Here is a 23,339-nt window from a genome sequence, read left to right on the forward strand (position 1 = left end):
TCTCCCGTACGACGAGGAAACATCGCTGTCTGCTAGAAATCGCAAGGCAGTTCGGCACATGCCCGTCGGTTATCCATCGGGTGAAGATAACCCACCTACGTAACGAGGGTCGATTTCGTCGCGACATCCCGACGAGAAAGCGTACACCTCGACACTCTGCGACACGGCGCAGCGCTCGTTGAGACGGCGGGATCTTCGACGAGCATGAGGACAGGAACTGTCGGTTATGCGTTCTGAGATGCCGAGGACCTGTTGTGAGACGAGCGACAGTGCGCAACAATGACGTCCCGCAGTTACACGAAATCTTACAACCGTAAGCTTAACAGTGTAACACCCGGCAGTATACAGTTCGACAAGCTCTTCCGCGAGAACAGCAATCGGCCGTCCGCCGCCAAGTCAGCGGGTACTGTTGGCAAATGGGGTATAACGTCCTTCACGTCCATCAGGAGCACCAATATCAATGGTATGTATCTTTTAATGTACACGAAATACAAGATCCTTTGCCTATGATGCAATGTGTTTCAGAAAATCTGTATGATAATTCTGTGCTTTCTCGAATTTGAACGTGAAGATCCTCTATTGCACATATTATTATCAGATGAATGTATTTATGCATATCATAATTTATAACATAAGAATAGATAGAAATTGATAGAATCTGTTTCTAGAAGCTCCATTGTCGCATCAATGATGAGACAAATATTTTTAGATTGAACAACAATAATGGAAGATTAGAATGACAAGGAGACATTCGTGTTTGATAAACATCCTTCGTATATGCTGTTTTATTTTGCACATATTATATTATGTTGGCCCATTCAACAGTTTTGCTTAACAAGTTGCAAACTGCAATATCTAAAAATGAAGTATTAAGTTTTTATTTTTCATAATAAAAAGCAGTTAACATGTCTTATTTTGTTATATACTAATGGAACGATAAAAATGAGTGTAAACTTCAAGTAAAATACATACTATAGGTATATATTCATATATCGTATTTACTTATTTACTACATATATTTATATACATTTACATGCATATATTTAAGAAGACATATATAATTACCTAGACTTTTTAATATATATACAGTTAGAAACATGGATATCAGTTATCCTTGAAAAGTAAGGTCATCGGCAGCACAGTTGAATCATTCCAAAGATTGTTAACAATGGTAGTATTTTTTTCTTTTCTCTCAAAACAGAGATCTGTAATTACCTTGTGGATGGAACACATAACGCGGTAAAGAAATGTAAACATTGTGTGTCACCCCTGAAAGAAACAGCAAGCTTGGCGTTGCAAGGAATTATTCCGTTTTCAGGAAGGAGAGATGATATCCATAACACGCTTGGCGCGAAGAAAATGAAACTGGACTATGGGAATCAGAACGCCCGGGTGAATTCTGGCAAGGATCCGTTCTCCTTCGAGACAGACCCGGACAACAAGCCGGACGCCGCGCCGGAGGTCGTGAAGCCGAAGAAGTTCTTCAAGAGCCGGAACGTACCGGCCGTGGAAGAATCTCGCCAAGACGTGGCGATCTACAGACCAGTACCTGACTCTCAATGCGGCCGGCCCCGTGTCCCGAAGCAACCCCAGCAGCCGCAGCAGCAGCCGGCGCAGCAGAAGCAGACGGCTGTGACGAAGGTGTCGCACGCGCCGGTCAAGAAAGTAGCGGAGAGCTTAGATAACACGACCGGCGACGTTCTCCCGAGTCGAGAGGAAAACAAGCCGCCGATCGTGCTGAGAATATGCAAAGGCACGGCGCGGTTTGTCTGCGGAGATGTACAGGACACGCAGGACACCTCCGAGCCGGAGACCTACAGGATCTCCACGTCGCTCGCCAGTCCATCCAAGATGGACATCGAGCGGAAAACGTCCAACACGTCGGCGGAAACGTCGCTGAGGTCGGACTACCACAAGCCGGTGCGCTCCCACCAGCCGCTCGTCTCCACCGTATCGATCCCCTTGGAGAACTCCGACATGCGTAGGACTACTCGCAGCCGCGCGAAAAACCTGCACCTCGACCTGACCACGACGACCACCACGTCGGTCGTCGCGACGCCGGCGCCGGCGATGCCCAACTCCCACAGCTCCGGCCTCTCGTTAACGCTGAGGAAGTCCGTCACGGACTCCAACAACACCCTCATATCGCACTACGACATCGTTAAGACTGACTGCGGCTCCTCGTACTCCTCCAAGCCGACCATCGAGCCGTTGATCGGACGCGATCAGCCACTGCCGACTACAACTCAGGAGCTGATCGACATATTATCGAGCGACTCCGACGCGAAACTGCCACTGCCACCGCCGCCGGCACCGCTCGCACCCGCCGCGGCGACAACTGCGATCAACGTAGCCGGTAACGTGGTGGAGGCTGAAGCAACGCCGGAGAACATCGCCAGCCAGGTTCAACATTGCACCATAGACATCCAGACTAACGAGGTTGTGTCTGAGCAGCAGCAGCAGCAACAAGAACAGCTGACGTCAATTGTGGACGCGCAATTGATCGAACCGGTGGAAGCGGCGATCGAGGCCGACCCCGAGTCGGAGCCGGAACCCGTGGTGCCGCGTGCGACCGGTGACACGGAGATCGCCGCCGCCAAGGCTCTGGTGGATCAGGACTGGTTCTCGGGCAGTGACGATAGTGAAGGTGCTAGTGGGAACGCCGAGAGTGAGATACCGCTGCACGTGACGAGTACAGTTTCGGAATCGCAGATCCCCGACGTACCGTTGACGAGTGTGCCGATCAGCAGCAAGCCCGCCGCCACGAAGAAGGGCAGCATCTTCAAGAGCCGCTCGACGGGCGCGACGAACGGCAAGAGGCGGGCGTTGTACAAGCACAAGTGGTGCGACAGCGACAAGGAGTCCACCGTCGCGGACACGCCTACCACCGACAATAGCACACCGGCCACCGCGTCCGGCTCCGGCAGTGCGAGCGCCTCCGTCTACGAGGAAGAGTTCGATCCCTCGCTCCTGACGAGAGTCGTCACTTACTCCGCGGCCGACGCTGGTTTCGAGGACGAAACTGATGCCGTCACGAGTGTTCGTTGCGGTAGAAAAATTAAAGGGGTAAGCACTGTACCGAATATAATCATTTATGGAATTATTCACCATTATTATATGTATATTTCGTGTTATTTTTATCTTATTATTATATCACACTTATATCTCGTGTTATATCATATTATAATATCTCATATTATTGTGTTTCATATTATATTATTATCAAGGTTGTCACAGACCTGGAAACCGGGAAAAGTCGTGGAAATTTTTTATGTCAGGGAAAACGTAGGAAAGTCAGGGAAGGATATAAAAAACCTGGAATTTTGAACTTCGTTCGCGATTCGACTTTAAATACTCTCAACTGTATTCTTCTTTTAAATATCGTTTATTTTCTGTTGCCCTGAATTTGCATTCAGGATTACGTTACTAAACTTTTAAGTTTATGTTACCTCTGATAATATAAGCTATCTTTCCTGTAATACCTGTTCCTAATCGTTGAAACTTAAGATTATATATTGTTCATAGGAAATTCTCCAATGTCGTCTAAAAAATATGGGAAAGGTTAAGAAATTTTAAAATTTATTTTCTGTAGCAATCTTGATTATATATTCCACTGTATGAAACATATATTGAGTTGGAAAGAAAGTAATGTCATATTTTCCCAACGGATGATTTTAATGCGTTTTACTAGAAAGAAATTTCAATCTAGATGGCATAAGCGCATGCTATTTTGGCAACTGACACCTCTAATCGTTATTTAACGGCGTGTAGAATGTATGTAGAAGCGTTTTTGTTCACTTGGGATCGAGAGAAACTGAAGCAAAACAAGCTGTATTTTCGTTGTTTGATGCTATTTTAGTGTCTCTTAAAGCTTAAGGTTGGCACTTTCAAATCACCATATATATATATATAGGGCAAGAAAAAAATTTTTATTTGAACCAGAGTTACAGGACATTAAATGCAAATGCACCAAATTAATTTGTACACCTAATATTCGCTATGTATGAAAAGGATGTCAGAACGTATGTGTCAGAGATGGTTTACGAAGTTTTGTGCTGGTGATATGGCACTCGAAGATGAAGAGCGCTCTTGTCGACCGGTTGTTGCTGATGAAGATCATATCAAAACTTTATTCGAGAATAATTAACATGAGACGCAACTTATACGACGCAGGAGAGTGCAGAGATACTCCACTTATCATACACAACTTTCTCGAGCATTTGCATAAGCTGGGATACATGAATCGTCTTAATGTCTGAATGTTGTATGATTTGTCTGAAAAACATTTAATTGATCACATTTCTATCTACGGTTCGTTACATAAACGCAAGGAAAACGACTCATTTTTTAAATTAATCGCAACAGGCGATGAAAATTAGGTTATCTGCAACAACGCAGTGCGCAGGCAGTACTGGGGAAAACGTTAATCATAATTAAAACGTAATTAAAAAAAGCGTAAAAGTAAAACGTAATTAAAAAAGCCGTTGACCACTCTAAACGCACAGCTTCATCCGGAAAAGGACATGCTATCTATTTGGTGGAACTGGAAGGATGTGGTATATTATGAGCTCCTTCCAAAAAACGTACGGCTTCATTTAGACAATGCCTAATTGGACAAGCTGAAGGGAGAACCATTGCGGAAAAACGTCGAAAACTGGCCAACAGAAAGGGTATTTCATTCCATCAGGACAGCGCCAGACCTCATGCTTTTTTAACTAGCCGGGAAAAAATATTGCAACTCGACCGGGATGTTTTACCACATCCAACATATTCATCAAACATTACTCCTTCGGATTACTACTTGTTCCGATCCTTACAAAACTTCCTTGATAGTAAGACGTTAATTTCTTTGGAGGACTAGAAGGTTTAGAAATCACTTTTAACAATTCTTCGCCGAGAAAACGCCCGAGTTCTACGCGCGAGGAAAGCTGCCCGAAAGATGGCAAAAGATCATAGAAAACAACGGCCGTTACATTATTCTGATTGAAGTTGTTTTCAAATATAAATAAACTTCCTCCAATTTTGAGCTAAAATTACGATATTACTTTCCTTCCAACTCACTATTAGATATTATTGAAATATATATGAAATATAATAATATATACTATGGAATATATAATTCGTGGAATATTGGAAGGCGTGTTTATATATTCATTGCCAATACTGAAAATCTACAGTTGATGTTACGTATATTACATAGATTTATCATATTGGCAGTGAATTTAGCACTGGCAGTACGAACACCGCCTGACTCGTTTCTTTACTTAAAAGATCTGTTATAACTTAATTGGCAAGCAACCTTTTGCACTTTTACCTTGCTACAGATATAGTAACATTAATTACTGTTTTCAGTCATGCAATGCAGAATCAAACACGAGATGTCATTTCTTTACGCTCTCTACATTCGATTTCCTCACCGAGAAAAACGATGGATTTATTGAAATTTTGTATTGTAGTTCTATACTGTAGTGAAGAACGTGAAGAAAGCTCACCAGATACAGGAGAGCGGTGAATTCCAAGAGTTCAATGACGACGTGGAATATATCTTGGACACTTTGAGGGAAAATAATCCAAATGCTACTCGTTGCCTTTCCGCCATACGGTTAGCAAGTAAATGTATGGCTCCCGCATTTCGTATGCACGTGCGTGCTCATGGAACTGTTGCCAAGTTTTTTAAAGCTCTTCACGACGCAACTAAGGATCAGGTATGAATGAACGGGATTTCAAATTGTCGGCCGCGATGAGAACGACCGTTTTACATTCGACGTAATAATAGGAATACTTAGAAGCGAATGTGACGTGCGATTTTATTCCGTTTGTCAATCAGATGATAATGCTGTTGTTGTTGCAGAGCCTCGGCCTGTGCACGGCGACGGTGATGTTTGTCTTGAGTCAAGATCGCCTAGCTATGGATCTGGACCGTGATTGTTTGGAGTTAATGTTAAGTTTATTAGAGTCTGATGCCAGCCATAAGGACGCTCTTGACGACTGTGGTCTGAGTCACGCTGAATTATTAAAAAATAAGGAAAAAGTGCGCCAGTTGTGCGCCGATATCCAAGCTCAAGGACATGCTAAGCACTTAAATCTAGATAACATTACTGTGAGTAAATCTTACTTGCGACCTGTTACGATCATTATCCCGGGCGTGTATGATTTCCTTCATTTCTCTCGATAGGTTGGTCAGCTTGCTATGGAGACACTGTTGAGCCTTACGTCAAAGCGCGCTGGGGAGTGGTTCAAAGAAGAGCTACGAGAATTAGGCGGTCTGGAGCATATTGTAAAAACTATTCGCGAATGCCACCGTCATATTAACGGCCAGGACGTTTTAAAATCCGGCTGGACAGATCCTTTATTAGATAAATTACGTAAAGTTGACAGATGCTTACGTGTATTAGAAAATGTGGGTGTTTCTTTCTTGCGTCTTTATGCGAATAGAAATTCGGATGTCACGTGAACTTTCTTTCTAGGTAACTCATATGAATGAAGAGAATCAAGTGTATTTATTGAAATATGAGGACGGAGTATTAGTAAGCACATTAGCTAGTTTATATTACTTCTGCGGTCAAGAAATCCCCATTTATCCGACAACGGATCCAAGCGACAAAAGTTCTACCGGTGCTGTTGTTAGAGAATGCCTTTTCGCGATTATTAAAGTTCTCATTAACCTCACCCATCGATTTAATAGACAATGTAAGATTAAATATTTATCGTATCGTTGTATGTATAGGGAGAAGTTTCTTTTTTTTCTTTTCTAATAATATATTTCTTCCACAGCTTTTGGTAGCAAGTCGGTCGGTTCTCAAATCGGCGTTTTGGACTGTAGTTTATTTCTTTTATTGCGTGTTCCCGAGTCACTTCCGGAGGAAAAGCGGTTCGACATGATGATGTTGGCATTAATTTTATTGATAAATCTGGTGGAACAGTGTGACGATAACAAGAAACATCTCATTGATTCGAGAGCTCCTCCGTTGCTAGAAAATATTTTTGACTGTACGTAATTCATTCTCGTCCAAGTCGGCTGTAGTAAATTTATAATCTTAACGTAATATATATCAGATCGTCGTTATGAGTGTATTTATGTGTGTGTGTGTGTGTTATTTTCGTCATTCGTATGTTTCTAGCTGGGGAAAGCGGAGTGGAATCCTTGATTGATTTGTTTTACAAACAAGAGGAGCTTGCGCGTGCTGAGGAGCAAAAAACTGACGCTATTCTGGACGGACAGAAAGATTCTGAACAAACGGAAACGGTATCGACTACTACTAAATCTCAGGAAGAATTTATCGAAGAGACCGTTACAAAACGTATGTGTATTGCTTGAAAGAAAAAAAAAAGATTATTCATCGAGCGAGTAATCACCGTCGTTGTAATTATTTTAATCGTACGTTTGTTATTTCACAGTATTGCAAAAAGCTGGACGACATATGGAACACACTTTGATTGGAGCTTATGTCGTGCTTTTACTTGGATACTTAATAATGGATAACAAGGTAGAGTTGGATACAATTTTAATGTGGAAAAACGCGGTTGGAACGTTGATTGTCACAGTGATCGTCACTTATCAAGTAGTGTGATAACTGTGACATGTTTCAATGAAAAAATATATGTAATATAACAGGCAATGATAAGAAATTGGTTTGGTTTTGTAGGAGTATGAGTCACTAGTACGAAGTAGACTACGAGACAAGAGTTTCGCCACTATGGTCTCTGTACTTCAAAAGTTCTTCAACTTCATGAATTTGACGGCATCGGTAAGTTAGTTTTCTTTCACGAATATTATTTCAAATGATCGGGAAAGCTAACGTAAATTTTACGACACTTACCGTGCACGCGTTTGTTCTTCAGAATGAAGTGAGTAGTTGCGGGATCGCTGCTACTGAGAAGGTAATCAAGTTCCTAAAGATGTCGGATGCCAGAATCGAGGAGGAGACGAACGAGTTACCATTACCAGCATTAGAAGACACCAGTATAATGCTCGACTTAACCTCATCTTGATTGACATGTCATGCACGCACCTGACAGCATTTTTTTTCTCACCTGGCGTATGCAAAGAGCCAAAGTTGTATGTGTCCAGCGAAAAAGAAGTTTCTCTCTGTCACGACACAGGCGGACTTCTGTTTCATATTCATATATTTTGATACATATTTATTCATTTACGTAATTTATTGTAGGTTTTCATCGCTATTGATTTTGCTAAAATTCTCATTATACGATGACGATAAATCGTTTTACATTTTAATCGGTTTTTAGATATAAGATAGTGTAATTTGAATGAACATTTAAAAGAACACATCTTGTAAGTATGATTGCAGGGCACTTATCGTGATTACCGTTACACACACAGTGTCTACTATCAACAATCATTTAAGCTATCAAATAGCCACCTTTTTGAGATATAACCAAGAAGCGTGATTCTGAGCTTCTTGCCAGTCTAAATGATTTATTTTCTGTATATGATCTTAATATTTTGTACAATCAACAATTTAAAATTACACTTTGCGTTTTAAAAACCTGTTAAGTAATTCATATTGCACTAGGATGCATTATGTCGCTGAAATTCAATATAGCATTATGTATAAGTTTATTTTAATATTAAAATTATATTACCATATAAGCCTTGTAAATGTAAATTTATAAATTATAATTGTACCTTATACACACACCTGCGGTTCACAGTTATTGGATCCCGTTAGCATGTATATACTTGTAAGATCACTATTGCGTTACACAGTGATATGTTTAGAAAATATGAGAAATATTCTGCTCTATATACAATAAAGTTTCGAAGAACGTGATATTTCAATCTGACCCCAATGTGGCGCCGTTTTACTTGTTGGACGCACCAATTGGTTGCCGGAAAGTATACAAGTAAACGAACCAAGAGTGCAGAACCGCTATACCCGCCAGATTTAAATTTGGAATCTGAGTGATAACCCAAGACCAAAAAAGGCGGTAATCCTAAATATTAATAGGAACACAAGTGCATATTAAAATACGTAAGTTACTTTTTGCTTGTGGCGCACATAGGTTATAAGATTTTGCTTTGCATAAGATACGCACATTATGGAGATATTTGAAGAAGTTGAAAAAATGGCGACGCGCCATGTTGATTACTGCGCTACTGTGCGGTTCCAGCGCAACTGAATAAAACCAACCTCTATCGCTCTATAGAATGTTTACAAGATTTACAAGGCCACGTCAAAAAAGATAACCTATTTACTCCTGTCATTTGTACGTGTGTGATATGTAGCTGTCAAAACGATCAGCTGTTGTCAGTCGGCAAGTGCAGAGATGTTGAAATGTCAATATTTTGGAGAGTGATTAATGATCCGACATTATATGCTAATCAAAGTACGGACTGTGTGTGAAGTGAAAGTTTCCGGTTCCCAACGGTCCAGTGCATAATTGGAGTATTCAACCCTTTGCAGCTACTTTTTAATCATAGGGCATCCAGACGTGTACTGCGTAATCTATGAATTTAGGCGTATTCAACAGAGTTAATCTTAAGGTGCTCAGAGCTAACTACATCGAGTATTCAGTCAATTTGCGTGTTTACTAGTTAGTTACTCTACACAAGTATAGGCCGACACAGGATTACTGAAATAATCATAAAATTTAAACAATTTTAAACTTCAGTTTATATCCATTTATAGTTATTTTCTAACATGTATGCTTATATCTTAATTATGTTACATTTAATAATTGTCCTGCATTGTACAAAAGTAAAGGGAGAGTTTGCAAAATTATTTGTATCTTTTCAGGATTCCCAAGGAGGGATGTATTCAGAATGGGCTTCACTGAGTACTCTGATCCAGCAGGGCTCGGAGGAAAGTCAAAGTGTACTCGAGAAATTTCCTCCTGGCGCGGGGAGAGATGTGGCACTATCCATAGTACGCCAACTTGCAGCTAATCTCGGTATTACTCAAGCCGGAGAGCCCAGTCCACTCTGTACTGACAAAGAAGTCCAATGGTGCATGGAAGTGATATGTTTTGGCCTGTCATTGCCATTAGCTGAGCATGATACCGTCAGAGATTGTGTTAATATATATTGCGAGTGGCTGTCTGCATTGTATTCCGCACCTAAAGTTTCTGTACCAGGACCGATCATAGATGATCCGAACTTCTATGCTAGGAAAATTATAAGCCACTTCCACAATTTGTTCGTCCCAAGGAAAGGAGAAGGTGAGCTCGATACCAATTTTCTTCATTATTGTCTCATCAATTTATCATCGATCTAATATTCGATAATATTCGCATTTTCTCTCCCAAAGTCTGGCCATTTTTATATCAGGATCTAGGTAATTCGCAGTATCAAGTATAATTTCCTCGACACGCATATCCATCACGAGACCGTTCGTCGATATGTTGACATTCACAACACTGAGATGCTTTGAATGTTTTAGGCACGGACACGATAAATCGACAGGCCGTCCTGTGTCACCGAGTATTAAGGACCTTTCAGCAGATCGCAAGAGGCCCGGCAACCTTGGAGAGAGAAACGTGGGAGAGTCTGCTGTTGTTTCTCATTGGCATCAACGATGCGTTACTGGCACCGCCGGCGACTAGAGAAGACGCAGGGGAGCAGCTCTGTGAAAGAGTGCTTGGTGTGTTGTTGGAGGTGTGTAAATATATGAAAGCTATTGTTTCAATAAATACATTAGCGTTAACAATTATCGTAGACTGACAAAACGATCTATTTTTCAGGTATGGCTGGTATCCTGCGAACGCAGTTTTCCGTCGCCTCCCTTGTGGCGTACACTACGAGAATCTTGCCTGCGATGGCGTCACAGATTGGCTTTGGTGGAGCAATGGAATCGCGTGTGTCTTGCCCTTACAGCCAGACTGCTGCAAATTATGTACGGACCGATGTTTCCTGAACTGAAGATCAGTATGTACCTTTAAACTTCTCCTTTGTGTTATTAATCCGAATGTAAGTTGCATTGATAATTAAAATACAATTCATCAAGTTTCAACCTATGTGCAATTAAATAGTATAATTTGTGTCTTAACGTAAATTAATAAAATTAATAATGATAATAATGATGGTTTTATTGTGCGTTATCTGGATGTGTGCTGTATGCACGTACAATTCATATTGTGATTATTGAGTAAACGGCACGCAATAGACGAACAAAATCGTATGCTTGTAATTAGCTTCAACCAAATGAACTGAATGTACAAGATAGTAAGAGACAATTCTACGCATTTGTGTTATGAATACAACATAAAAGTTAGCTTTAACGAACACGATAAGGCAAGAAAGATAAAGAAAGGATGCCGGCCGGTAATGAATTGTAGTAGTGAGCAGCGATATATGAAAATGATGCGCGAAATCTCAAGGTTTAATGTCATGGAAGGGATAATAATTCGTGAAAGCGAGTAATATGTGAGGCGTCTGTGAGAGTCGGAACAGCGAAGGTCACGAAAGTAACCGGGAGTATTGGTAATACTAAGTATACCAAGCAGGAAAGATGGATAATGAAACGTTGGTGCATCTTCAGCCAACCTGATTTTTCACAAGAGTTCACAAGAGAACATCGTATTAGAAACGAAGGCACGAGTTTTGCGATCGTTGAATTTGATCAGATAATTTTCAGACACGGATTAATTGAACCGTTACGTTACATATATGAATAATTTCAATTTGATGACAGTTCGATATTATTCATGTGTTACTTGTCTCCGTGTCAACAGGTGAGGAGGATACGCAACTGGTACCACCCACTATGCCGGACGAAGCAGTGGCACAGGCATGGTACAGACTGTTGCGCACCATCGGCGACCCCGTGGATCTATGTAGACCCGCCATTGTTTCGCAAACGCAAGCGTTCCTGCAATACGCCATCGCCAGTCCCAACGTCATAGATCCCTGCCAGCATCCGTGTCTGCAGAGCTTGCCGCAAATATTTCTGAAAGCTATCAAAGGCATAGCGGGTCAGGTTGACGCTTTCCTCGGTGAGTCGAAGACTCTGGTTTGAGCGAATATCCTGTTGTAATTTACAGGAGAGTGTACGTGCGATTGAACACTTGTAAATTACTCTAATGGTAAGGCAGCGTATTGTAATATACTTCTCCTACGATCTCTCTAACATCTACGAGACTCGCGCACGTGTTGTTGCCAGCTTGTTCACGTGATTCTGGTCGTGGTGGTGGTTGCACATATAGTCACGAATGTTTTAGGAGTTTCACAGGCATGTTGCTGGGAGGAATGTTGTGTATCCAACGTTGCGTCGGGAAATAGTAATACAGGAGGCGGGGGTGTCGGATGGGACAGGTCGAGCGGCAAGGATCAGCCTCAGCCTTCCCCTACACCCCCAACGCAACGCAGACTTGCCAAAAGTTTCAGTGTCACTCCCTCTGCGGTTACTAAGGGTATTTTCAGTGTAATACTTTCTCTCGCTGTACTTCAATCTTCGTCTCGCCGACATTATTTCCCTTCACGAACACTCGAAGCCACAGATATTGTAGTCATTGCACCCATTTTGTATCATATTTTTCTTGCTGTACAAAAGTTACCTTGTTTTTCTGTGTTCTAATTATAGTATAGACAGACTGCGGGTATTCGTGTCGTCTTTTCCAATCCGAGAGAATCGGATTTTGCATATCTTCATGACGAAACACTTTTCACTTTTAGTCCCGCTGTTATTCAGCTGTTACGTATCGAAATATGTATTAACATAAACATCCGCAGTCTATGATTGTAAGATAATACGAAGCACTGGCTGCTACGATTGTTAGTGTTGGATTCTTGAGCAAAGTTGAATTTCGGCATTTTCTAACTAAAGTTTAGTGAAAAGAGTGTCAAGTTACACATATGTATGATGTATAAGTAAATAATATACATAATATAGTGTACAAGTAAAAATATCTCGCAGGAATCCCAAAAGCCTCATTAATTGGATTAACAACAAGCCGCGTAATCAGCACGCCACCGATGCTGATAACCAATTCCGGACCGTCGTCCGCTTCGAGCACAGCATGTAATGTCATTTCTACGTTCACGGGTTCACGGTTACATTGCGAAGATCACACGTTCACATCACGATTACGATTTGCAGCTATGACTTCACTCGGCCAAGACATCAGACCGCCTTTAGCACCCGGACGTCCTAAGTGTAACAGTATACTGCATCTCTTCGGGGAATGGTTATTCGAGGCTGCGTTTATCGGCACTGAGGGCTGGTCCCAGAATTTACCGCGTGAGTATCTTCGATGACGAGGCGGGCATCTTATTCGACGAATATGTTACATTCAATTTTAATATTACAGAACCATCCGGTGCCTCGAAACGTCCGTCTTCGGTGCTCGTCGACGGGCCGAGTTCGTTGCAAGAAACCGTGAGCGAAGTGCCGTCGACGCTCTGCATAGACCGCTACGAGTCGGGCAGAGCGGAGGCATTAGGCGCCCTGTGCAGGATCTTTTGCGCTAAGAAAACGGGCGAGGAGATCTTGCCCGTGTATCTGGCCAGGTTTTATCAAGCGATGTATCATGGCCTCAAGGTGGACGAAGTGAGTCGTTGGTTACTTACTACTTACACTGGTCAACAAATTTTGAATTTTAATTTCTTCTACTTATGTTTATGCGTTGAAACGGAAAATGTTAACAAATTATTTAGCTACTGTTCAAGAAATACAGGCTATATTTTGATTTTTGCAAATTGATTGTAATTGGTATATAAGACGATCCTGTATAAATCAGCTATGTGTTTTCATTTTAATATTCTGTAGGAAGATAAAGATTATTTCCATTCTTTCGTGGTAACAATCTTAAGATCGTTAAAAGATGCTTAATAATGTAAGATATGAAAAGAAAACCGAACGGAACATATTTTTACTATCATTTCTTATATTTATGTTTTATACTATCAGAAAAAAGCTAAGATTCTTCTTAAATGCTACATTATTAAATATTTTTTAACAGTCTCGAACTATAGAATGTTACTATGAAAGTAAAGTAAAAAATTAACTTTACAAGAAATCATTTTCAAGATATTCCTTATTCTCTATACCACGAAAGCCTCAAATATCAAAAATCCCCTTTTGATTATTTATTGTATGATAAAAATTAGAGCTAAGTTTTGATAGTGTTATTTATGTTCCATACTACAAAATTAACTAAAATTGACGGTTTAGATCTAGGATACAATTTTTGTGTTAATTAGTCTTATTGCTTCATGATTTAGAGATATATCAACATGCGTACTATGTATCTTATTTGTTTCTAGTCGCGTGAATGTGGTGAAACGCTGGCGAGTATTTTGTTGAACTCAGCCGACTTGTTTCGTCTCGACTTGAACGGCATACAAGTGTTGGTGCCGGCCGTGTTATCCGCTTTGGAAGTCGTTCTACCGGAGAAAGACTTGAAACTGAAATCCAATTTAGTTTCAAAACCGGATCTGAGAAGGGCCTCGATACATCTGTTGATATCGATGTTAACATTGCCCCTGCACTTTCAGGTAAGTGCACGAAGCTCATTGAGGGAAAATATTGATCTGGATAATTAAAAAAAAAATATATGAATTGCTATTGCGTAGAATCTTGCCATCAAGGAACTTCCGACATTCCCAGGCACAAACTTATCTGACAAGACTCCCATAACGTTTGTACAGTTAAAATCGAGACTCATGAATTTGCTCATAAACGCTTTGCAAGTGGAGACCGATCCTCAGAACACACATATGCTGTTGGGTAAGATGCTGAAAAGAAACACCAGTAATCCACCATCCAACGAGAACGCTTGCAATTTAACTCTAGCTTCTCTAACATACAATTTTATACCCGAAACGCGTGGACGAAATCACACTGTATGTAAACGATTCTTCTATCAGGGGCTCTTTTACTGAGTGTACAAGACTCTGCGGAGGCGGAAGAAGTGGAACAAGTCACGCAGCCAGACGTCGTGGCGAATGACTCATCTACTAATTTATTATCCTCAGGTTTGTCCCTAATACTAATGAAACCGTTAGCTTGCATTTAATTGAATACACTGTTCTGAGTTACCCAGTATCAATTCCTGTTTGTGTCCAAATTTTTTATGAATAACCATTTTGATATCATAGGCGTTAATCTTGGAATTCATTTACATACATATATGTACGTTATATGACAAAACAATATTTCTTTTCATCTAAATATCTTTCTTGAGTCATGATGAGTTCATGAGGTTCATGTGGAGCGTCATGAAACATTATTACCTATTTCATAACACCTATGAGCACGATTGGCTTTTCTCCGACGCCAATGGAGCAGCGAAATTATATCGCCACTTCATCTAATACAGCAATTTCTCATTAACATTTATCGACAGCTTATGAATGGGAGTAACTCAGTATAATGACGCAATATTGAAATTATACAATGCTTCAATATCACCTCTCATCTCGTATCAGCTTTACACGTGCTTATATATACAAGATGTTAATTTTTTATTATATTACGAGTTGTGTTCTGTTGTGCAATTTCTGCCATTGTATCGTCTTATCATCGCTTAATAGTCACCAGCGATTCAGCCAGTCAAATAAGTATATCCAGTGATCAACGATCAATTGGCGATGCATCTGATATTGCGACTCTTCAAGAGGAATGCATTGCATTCGGTAAATACAAATACTGTTTATCTTGCTACACACGCTCATAAAGAAAAACCGCATTTCGAGGACATTTGTAGAGTGTGAATTTTGGTTTCGTGCTTATGTCGTTTATGTTTCTGTCATTACATTTGAGGTACAAACAAATATGCGAGGTGTCTCATCTCTCTTGCGGGAAACCTCCCACGACCAAACTCCTTGGATAATTTTGGAAACACAAATCCCAATGCGGAAATATAAAAGCTGTATAATAATTTTCAAATAACAATCGATTGAAATTAAACCCAATTATTATTTAAAAATTGATTATTTGAGATTATATGTTATAGTTCCGACGTTTCTGCATTAAGACTTTTGTTTCTAAACTATCCAAGGAATCTGACTTGAAGAGGTTTTTTGTAAAAGATGCGAAATACTTTGTGTACATATCCTACTTTGGACTGATCACATATTATATATAAGAATATTTAATATATTTATACAAAATACATGTTAGACACATTGCATCTTACACGTAGGCTCAATGACTAAGCAAAGGGTACATTTTTGCAGATTCCGCGCACGCTCTTTTTGTACGCGCTACGTACTTGGTGTGTCATCGTTTGATTTCATCATGGAAAACTGACTTGAATATCTCTCTGGCAGCGCTCGAGATGCTGTCGGGATTAGCGCGCACACGTATTCGCGAAACAGGTAATAACAGTCGGATGTAATTACATGTTTTAACAATATCTGCTTTATTATATATATATAATAATATAGTTACATAACACTCACCTCTGTCTTGGTTCAAACAATTTTACACGCAGCGAGGAAACTTACAGGTTCGATATCAGTTAAAAATCAGGAACTGGAGTAGATATACTTTGGAGCTATACGCGTCAGATTGCTGTATTTCTTACAGACGCACTGGAATGTAAAAGAGCGGTGAAGTGGTTGTGTGATTACATTGCGTATCAATGTTGGCGTCCACCTCCGGCACATTCTAAGGACCTCCACTCTTCCATCGTTGCGGCGTTCAATTGCTTAACAACTTGGTTGACCGCGCACCCACAGTTATTACAGGTTCGTCCTTTGTCCTTAGAAGAGATTCACAATAAGAATTACAATAATAACAAGAATAACAATCACATAGAATAAGAGAAAGATTTGAAAGACTAGGTGGTGATAAGGACGAAAAATGGAAAAAAATATAGGGTGATGAGTTAAATATATTTGATTTCTTATATATATATAATAAAAGAAAAAAATATATAAAAGATATATATATATATATATATACAATCAAATACATTTAACTCATATATATATAGGAAATTCACGAAATCATCTCAGTGAGTATTCTACTTTACTTTTATCTTCTTGTTGAAGGACAAAGACTGCTTGACCACAGTATTGGAAGTCGTTGAACTCGGGGTATCCGGCACTAAGAGCGTCGGGAAACCAGGCGAACCCATCAAAATGAAAGACGAGAAAGAGCTGAAGCCTGCGTCTATGCGTGTCAGGGATGCCGCCGACGCCCTTCTCACTATTCTATTGGAACAGGTTTGTGCACAAAATATACACGCCCGAAATTCTTATTCTAATTATAATATCATTATCCTTGCCATTGTGATTTTTGTAGATTTCTCAGTGTTATATTAAATAGCTCAATCTGATATTAAAACGCTCCATCTTTCATAGATTAATTTTTCTCAATTTCACAACAAATTACAACAAATTGCACACAATTACCTTTTCCCTCGTAGGTCGGTTATTTTCCCAGTGCCTGCGGAGCGCAGTCGCTCTCGTCATTGTTGGATGAAGTTTCGTTACTCCGGCACTGCAACAGCTGGACCGGTGGACGAGTAGCCCGGCAAGCGGCCGTAGAGAGATTCCGCTACTTCGTCTCTGAAAATGCAATAGTGCTAGCTCTGTTGGAGGAACCTCTGGGGAACGATCAAGACCCTCAACCGACCGTGACGGTTCTGATACGCGGACCATTCGGTAGACATGCGTGGACAATGCAGCTGCGACACTTACCGCGTCACCGGTCCAGCATCAGAAGCATCAACAACAATCCCGGCAGGCCCTTGCCGTTGGCTGAGGCCGCTCCACGGACGGATTATAAGCCAAGATTCTTCCCGGATAATGTGGATCGCATTCCGCATTGCAAAGTGTGAGTGAATTGGTCTCGCATTGTGAAATTTCGGTCATGGCTCAGATTTGTTTACTCGGAATACTGACGGTCTCTCCTTCTTTCTTCTTATCTATCTTTCTCTACTCGAGTGCTCTCTCACATTGTTTCAGTTCATAAATATTAGATCTTCATTTGTTATATCTGGTATTATTTCCTGTGTATCCTCTTATATTACTCTAGAGAAAGGCTTTATTATCTATCATCTTTACATTACGTTTATCTGACTGTTCCATCATAAATGATAATATTCTGTCATGCTTCTTTTATTTAGGTGAGTTATATCAAATATGTTAAGTAATACGTCCGGTAAATTCTTTATCTCTTCTTTTATCACTTTACTACTCATCAACTTGAATCCACACTTGCGTGTAGAACGATATTTAATTAAAATGGAGTAGTATTGGAATGTACGAATTAATATTTATTTGAATATTTATATCAATATCTATTCGAGAATAAATCTTAATTCGTATATATAATTTTATTTTGACATATTATTGATTATATATTGTTAATAATTATTTATGACAGGGACGAATCAATACCAAGTCTCGAGGCAGTTATGAGCGACAACGACGCGGTACGAAACGAACACCAGATCCTCGCGCAACTCTTAGAGCGTCAAATCACGCTCGAGACCAAATGTGACAATGGTAATGTAAAAAATACAGAAGAGAAGAGCGAAGAGTGCGTGCCGCCGCAGATCTGTCATGAGTTCCAAACGGCCCGTCTGTTCTTGAGCCATTTCGGTTTCTTAAACATGGAGCCTAAAGAAAACGAGGAGTCCAGAGATAGCGGCCTTATTGCTCTAGATCCGACTATTCCCGGATTCTGTATGGATTTGGAGACACTAGACAATATCAGTCCACGAACGTGTGACACTGTTCATATCTTTTACGTAAAAGCAGGTCAAAAATCTGCATCTGAAATATTATCAAACGTGGTAAGATGTTATTTATCTTATACATCAGTTATATCTAATCGTCGTTTATCTCGTTTGGGCAGAAAGTTTTCAAGTGCTCTTTCTGTTGAAACAATCATGAATGATCCACTTTCGATGAGCTGCGCATTAAAGCCAAGTTAAAAATGTTTATTTGATTTCAATTATTCGATTGGCTGATTTATGTAAGGATTCGATCTAACGGTGATTTTTCTCCGATTATTAGAATTGCTGCGCACGTCAAAATACCACTTATCACGATATTAAAGATGCGTCTTCCACGCATGCTTCATCTGTATTCATTTACAGCTTACCATCTTCATATTTGCAGCTGCACGAGGAAAATGTGTCGCCGAATTTTTTGGAGTTTCTGAGCTCCCTCGGTTGGCCCGTTTCTGTGTCCACTCATGCAGGCTGGACCGGTCATGTATCCACATCCTGGAGGGCGACGGCGCAGGTGAACGTGCCGCAGCCGGCCCATAGCAATCATGGCGGAGCGCTTTACAACGGTGACACGCACGTGTTGTACTGGGCCGACGTAAGTTCCGAAATTGCATTTGTGGTGCCTACTCAGTCGTACCTCATGGCCAGCTCGGACTCATTAGAAGAAACTAGCAGTTACAGCAGCGATATCAGCAGTGGTCAAGGTAATATTTGAAAGTAGGAAACATTGTCGAGATAAAAAAGTTAAGATTTAGATATTTACGATATACTTACTTAGACGCATTGATAAGATATGAACTTATCTTTTGTGTGATGTGTAGTTACGATTTAAGTCTTGTCTCTTGAACGGTAAATATGCGATGTAATTATGCATCTATGAACGCAATAAACACCTCGAATGTTTCGTATATTCTACTGCAGCGTGGTTCGAACGAAGCATCAGTGAAAGCACGGATACTCGGATTTCTGGTGTGTCACAAAATACAGCTCAGGCTTCGAGAGCGATGTCGCTCGACTTGGAAAAACAGCCGTCGAGCTTGTCGGGAATAGGTCCGACTAATTCGTCAAGTGCGGATCCTATCAAACCGAGAAGGTCGACGAAACAGGCTCTACCATTGCAAACCAATACGAAAATCATGGTAGTGTGGTTGGAGAGTCTAGAGGATCACATCCAATTTCCGATCGGTTCGTTCGCTTTCCTCTTAACACGTTCAATATAAATAGGGTGTATAATAATTGTTAAAGAATCCATCATTTTATTCATTCATTGAATGGAAGATTTTTTTAATAATATGGAATTCTCAGAAGAACATTGGATAATCCTCAAGTTATAAATAATTTCTCAAGAATCTTTCGAATCGTGTAGGTGATCTGCTTCCTTCCACCTGTACCGGGCTGGAGCAGTCGAGGATGATGCAAGCTACCGATGTACAAGTGATTTTTTTGCAAGCTCTTGCTAACGGTTTGATGAGAGTCAGATTGCAGGGACCAGTCTCTAGAATCAATCTAGCAACACCTCTAATCGACGGTATGGTGGTATCGAGGAGAGTCTTGGGGACATTAGTTAGGCAAACAGCTCTTAATATGGGACGTAGGAAGAGGCTCGATAACGACAGGTATGCAATGAATTATCTCTCTCGGATGTTTTTATCGAAATTTCATGTGTTCTCTTGAGATTGTGCTTCGGGAAATCTCGGAATTTTATAAATCTCTCTACGCTTTAGTTATCATCCGCCGCATGTGCGAAGACGTTTGAAAATTCAAGAGATGGTACAGAAGTACAAGAGGAATTTAACGGATCCGGAATTGTTGACGCTTTTATTCAGCAGCACTCAGACTTATCGAGTATGAGCAAGTTTCCAAGAATGAAATTGAGGATATCAGCAATCTGATAACATTATTGCAAATTCACGCAATCGCTTGGAATAAAACGTCTTGTCACGATATCTTACATTACATGTTTTAATACAAGTATTACGTAAAGAACTCTACATCTTAGCCGTTATTTTATTACTCATCAAATCGGTACTGTAGATATAGCGCTGTAAGGTAGATTATATTCACATTTCATGATCAAATAGCTACTTTAATATAAGATATAATGAAATGTATCATTTAATTAATTTATTGTGTATAATAATACATGCATTCTATACTCCCATGTTCTATATTGCGTAATTTTCCGAATGGACTACCCTAAGGCTTTATATCGGTTATGTGTTTTCAATATCGTCATTATTCATATCTGTGTAACGCAAGTAAAAATTAAAATTGTATTCCGTGCACACACACATTACATACGATTACGTAAACACTTACATGTTTTTCGCATGTGGAATTATGAAAGGTTATGTCGCGATAAGAAATGTATATTCGATAGATTAGTTAACGAATCATTACATTACACTTCATATTTGCTCCAAGGTCGATTCTAGATATATCGAATAACGAATGAAGCGTTTAATTCGAAGTTCTGTGGTCCCCCATACGAACTTGATGATTTTGCTCATAAATGTTTAAGCATATATGTTCAAGGCTGTCTTTGAAGAAGTACCAGGAATACGTTAGAGAGGAAAAAAGATTTTTTGTTTGATTGTTGTCTTTTATTTTGGCCATTAGCGGAATGGGATTTTATAAAGTGTTTCGTCTCACAACGATCCTACCAAATTGCGTTTCATCATTAACACGTTCATTGTCAATCACGCGATATCGCGTGATGCGAGTTCTCACCAAACGGCCGATCACGCGTTATCGCGTAATAGATATTTAGAGTACATAAATCCTATGTACATAATAATAAAAGCATATAAATAATATATTAACTTATTTTGAGCACAATAAAAACTAAATAAAAAAATTAAAAAAATTTGGCCATCACACGAAATTTCAATTTTCGGCTTGGCAATGAACGTGTTAAACGATTAAACATTTCTTAGGTAATAATACCATACTGTTACGAGATTATTGATTGCTCATATCAACTGGTAAATACGTTTTAACTGTTCTTGTGTTGAAATGTTTTGTTTTTTCCTGCCTCATTCATTATATCTTCAATTCGACGCTTATCGGTCTCACATATTTTATATATACTTAATCTCAATCTGCACTTACACTACGACTCCAACTCTCAACACGTCAAACAAGTATGACTATGGATTTGTGCTTTTATTGATTTTATGATTTTTCATTTTCGCTATTCTCGCAATAAAATATATTTTGCCTCAGTTTTTCGACAATATAGAATTATCCAGTCTGTTAAACAACTCGCCTAAATCACTTACAAATACATGCTTCTATTGATATTTTTAACTTTTACTATATTGTCCAGTTATATTTATAGTAATATTATTATTGGAACATAGTTATGTAATATGAAGAAATTATCATTGCTCCTAATCGTCATGAGAGAAGACATGAAATTCCATTCCAATAATGGCCATAATAAAAAATAACGGTCATACGCGAAGAATCTTTTTTCTTCTTTCTAACATACTTCTGCTATTTTTTTAAAGACGTCTTTATTTGTTTAGAACATTTATGAGCAATATCATCGCAACGTTGTATTTTCACATTAAAATTACAGGAGACTTGGGGCATTACTTGGAAAAAATATTTACAAAATGAATTATAATTCGACGGTCATTTATCTTTGAAATTCAGCGAAATTCAACATTTTCGCAAAACTAATCTGATCACAAACCGAGGAATGAAAAAAGAAAAATAAATTCCGAAGTTTAGAGCGTCTGAAAAGCCGCTCATGTGTTCAATCGATCATGATCGAAAGACGATGAATCCATCCATCAAAGCGTCGAGAATCCTATCCATTTAGGAACAAAATCGACTACAGTACAAACAGTACAGTAGTACAAACTATTCGTCGTAAATGTATAAATAAACACTGGCTTCGTAAATACGAGACATCTTACACGACGTTGCGTAACGATGCTACATCTATTTATTTCTCAATTCTGAAACGCGACAGTCGCATATAACGTGACCGATTACTGATTTTAAGTTACATATATTTTCTTTCTTCGTGTCCATGAAACGATAACACCGGTTAAGGCACGAAGATCTCTATCTCTAAATGAGCGGGGAGACTCGAACGCATACAATGACTCGTGTCTCATCTAAAAGCGATGTATCATTGTCCACTTAGCGCGCGCCCTGCAGAACGCGCGGGGATCCATTGTCTGAATTCAGCGCGTTTCGTATTACCGTACGCCTCCAGTGGCCCGTTGTTATTTTAACCGCGTTGACTTAACGTCAAGTACGCGCTCACGACAAAGCGAATATCGCTTTGTAATGATGGAGGCATCATCCTCCTCAATTGCGTTATTCTTATCATCGATAAACCTATCGGCGGAAAATGTTTTGTCACTTTTTTTATCAAATATATCTAGTATGTAATTGTACGAGATGCTTCATTATTTTCTATCGAGACTATACTATACGGTGAGTTAGAGATTGAATATAGTTTAGAGAGAACCCTGTATAATTTTTTTTTATTTATATAAATCAATCCTTCAATTACCGTACGAATTTTGCAATTGTATCTTGAAAGTATGTTAACGCGCGCATGTGTGTGTGTGTAGGTGTGAGAAAAAGAGGTAAATTATTAAGAGAACACAATATATGCTGAAACTATTGTTTAAAAAATTGAAATATTTTTTTTATATGTCAGATCATTTATC

General features: G+C 39.6%; 2 protein-coding genes across 5 annotated transcripts; both read left to right on the forward strand.

Annotated features, from left to right (window-relative positions):
* The first annotated feature begins 279 nt into the window (after window positions 1–279).
* Window positions 280–8,746, forward strand: LOC106750563 (protein wings apart-like). Its single transcript, XM_014631004.1, has 11 exons — window positions 280–463; window positions 1,319–3,066; window positions 5,457–5,705; window positions 5,852–6,100; window positions 6,176–6,400; window positions 6,468–6,690; window positions 6,775–6,990; window positions 7,122–7,301; window positions 7,399–7,487; window positions 7,647–7,748; window positions 7,843–8,746. Exons 1-11 carry the CDS (start codon window positions 280–282, stop codon window positions 7,990–7,992), a joined length of 3,615 nt encoding a protein of 1,204 aa, XP_014486490.1. The 3' UTR covers window positions 7,993–8,746.
* Window positions 8,747–9,107: 361 nt separating this feature from the next.
* Window positions 9,108–21,386, forward strand: LOC106750562 (ral GTPase-activating protein subunit beta). Of its 4 annotated transcripts, XM_014630999.1 has the most exons (24): window positions 9,108–9,505; window positions 9,759–10,179; window positions 10,269–10,295; window positions 10,401–10,615; window positions 10,702–10,885; window positions 11,692–11,952; window positions 12,178–12,369; window positions 12,873–12,977; window positions 13,056–13,196; window positions 13,267–13,505; window positions 14,222–14,452; window positions 14,531–14,684; window positions 14,825–14,932; window positions 15,491–15,592; window positions 16,136–16,276; window positions 16,393–16,407; window positions 16,488–16,648; window positions 16,955–17,128; window positions 17,332–17,741; window positions 18,294–18,705; window positions 19,034–19,349; window positions 19,567–19,830; window positions 20,012–20,261; window positions 20,370–21,386. In XM_014630999.1, the coding sequence occupies exons 1-24, from the start codon at window positions 9,470–9,472 to the stop codon at window positions 20,494–20,496; spliced, it is 4,686 nt and encodes a 1,561-aa protein (XP_014486485.1). In that variant the 5' UTR covers window positions 9,108–9,469; the 3' UTR covers window positions 20,497–21,386. The 4 variants fall into 4 exon arrangements, with proteins under 4 accessions (XP_014486485.1, XP_014486486.1, XP_014486489.1 ...); XM_014631000.1 differs by lacking the exon at window positions 16,393–16,407; XM_014631003.1 differs by lacking the exon at window positions 15,491–15,592.
* Window positions 21,387–23,339: the final 1,953 nt, after the last annotated feature.

The sequence above is a fragment of the Dinoponera quadriceps genome, unplaced genomic scaffold (assembly GCF_001313825.1).
Source record: "Dinoponera quadriceps isolate SergipeBrazil2010 unplaced genomic scaffold, ASM131382v1 scaffold6016, whole genome shotgun sequence".
Taxonomy (NCBI): Eukaryota; Metazoa; Arthropoda; class Insecta; order Hymenoptera; family Formicidae; genus Dinoponera; species Dinoponera quadriceps.

What these genes read in the sequence shown, in the direction of transcription:
- LOC106750562 (XM_014630999.1), top strand. Translation starts at nt 9,470, where the DNA reads ATGAATTTAGGCGTATTCAACAGAGTTAATCTTAAG. An exon ending in CTGGTCCCAGAATTTACCGC is followed by an intron (nt 13,197 to 13,266) that starts GTGAGTATCTTC and finishes TTAATATTACAG; the next exon opens with AACCATCCGGTGCCTCGAAA. An exon ending in CGCACCCACAGTTATTACAG is followed by an intron (nt 16,649 to 16,954) that starts GTTCGTCCTTTG and finishes TTCTTGTTGAAG; the next exon opens with GACAAAGACTGCTTGACCAC.
- LOC106750563 (XM_014631004.1), top strand. Translation starts at nt 280, where the DNA reads ATGACGTCCCGCAGTTACACGAAATCTTACAACCGTAAGCTTAACAGT. An exon ending in CAGGAGCACCAATATCAATG is followed by an intron (nt 464 to 1,318) that starts GTATGTATCTTT and finishes TTCCGTTTTCAG; the next exon opens with GAAGGAGAGATGATATCCAT. An exon ending in TCATGAATTTGACGGCATCG is followed by an intron (nt 7,749 to 7,842) that starts GTAAGTTAGTTT and finishes TTTGTTCTTCAG; the next exon opens with AATGAAGTGAGTAGTTGCGG.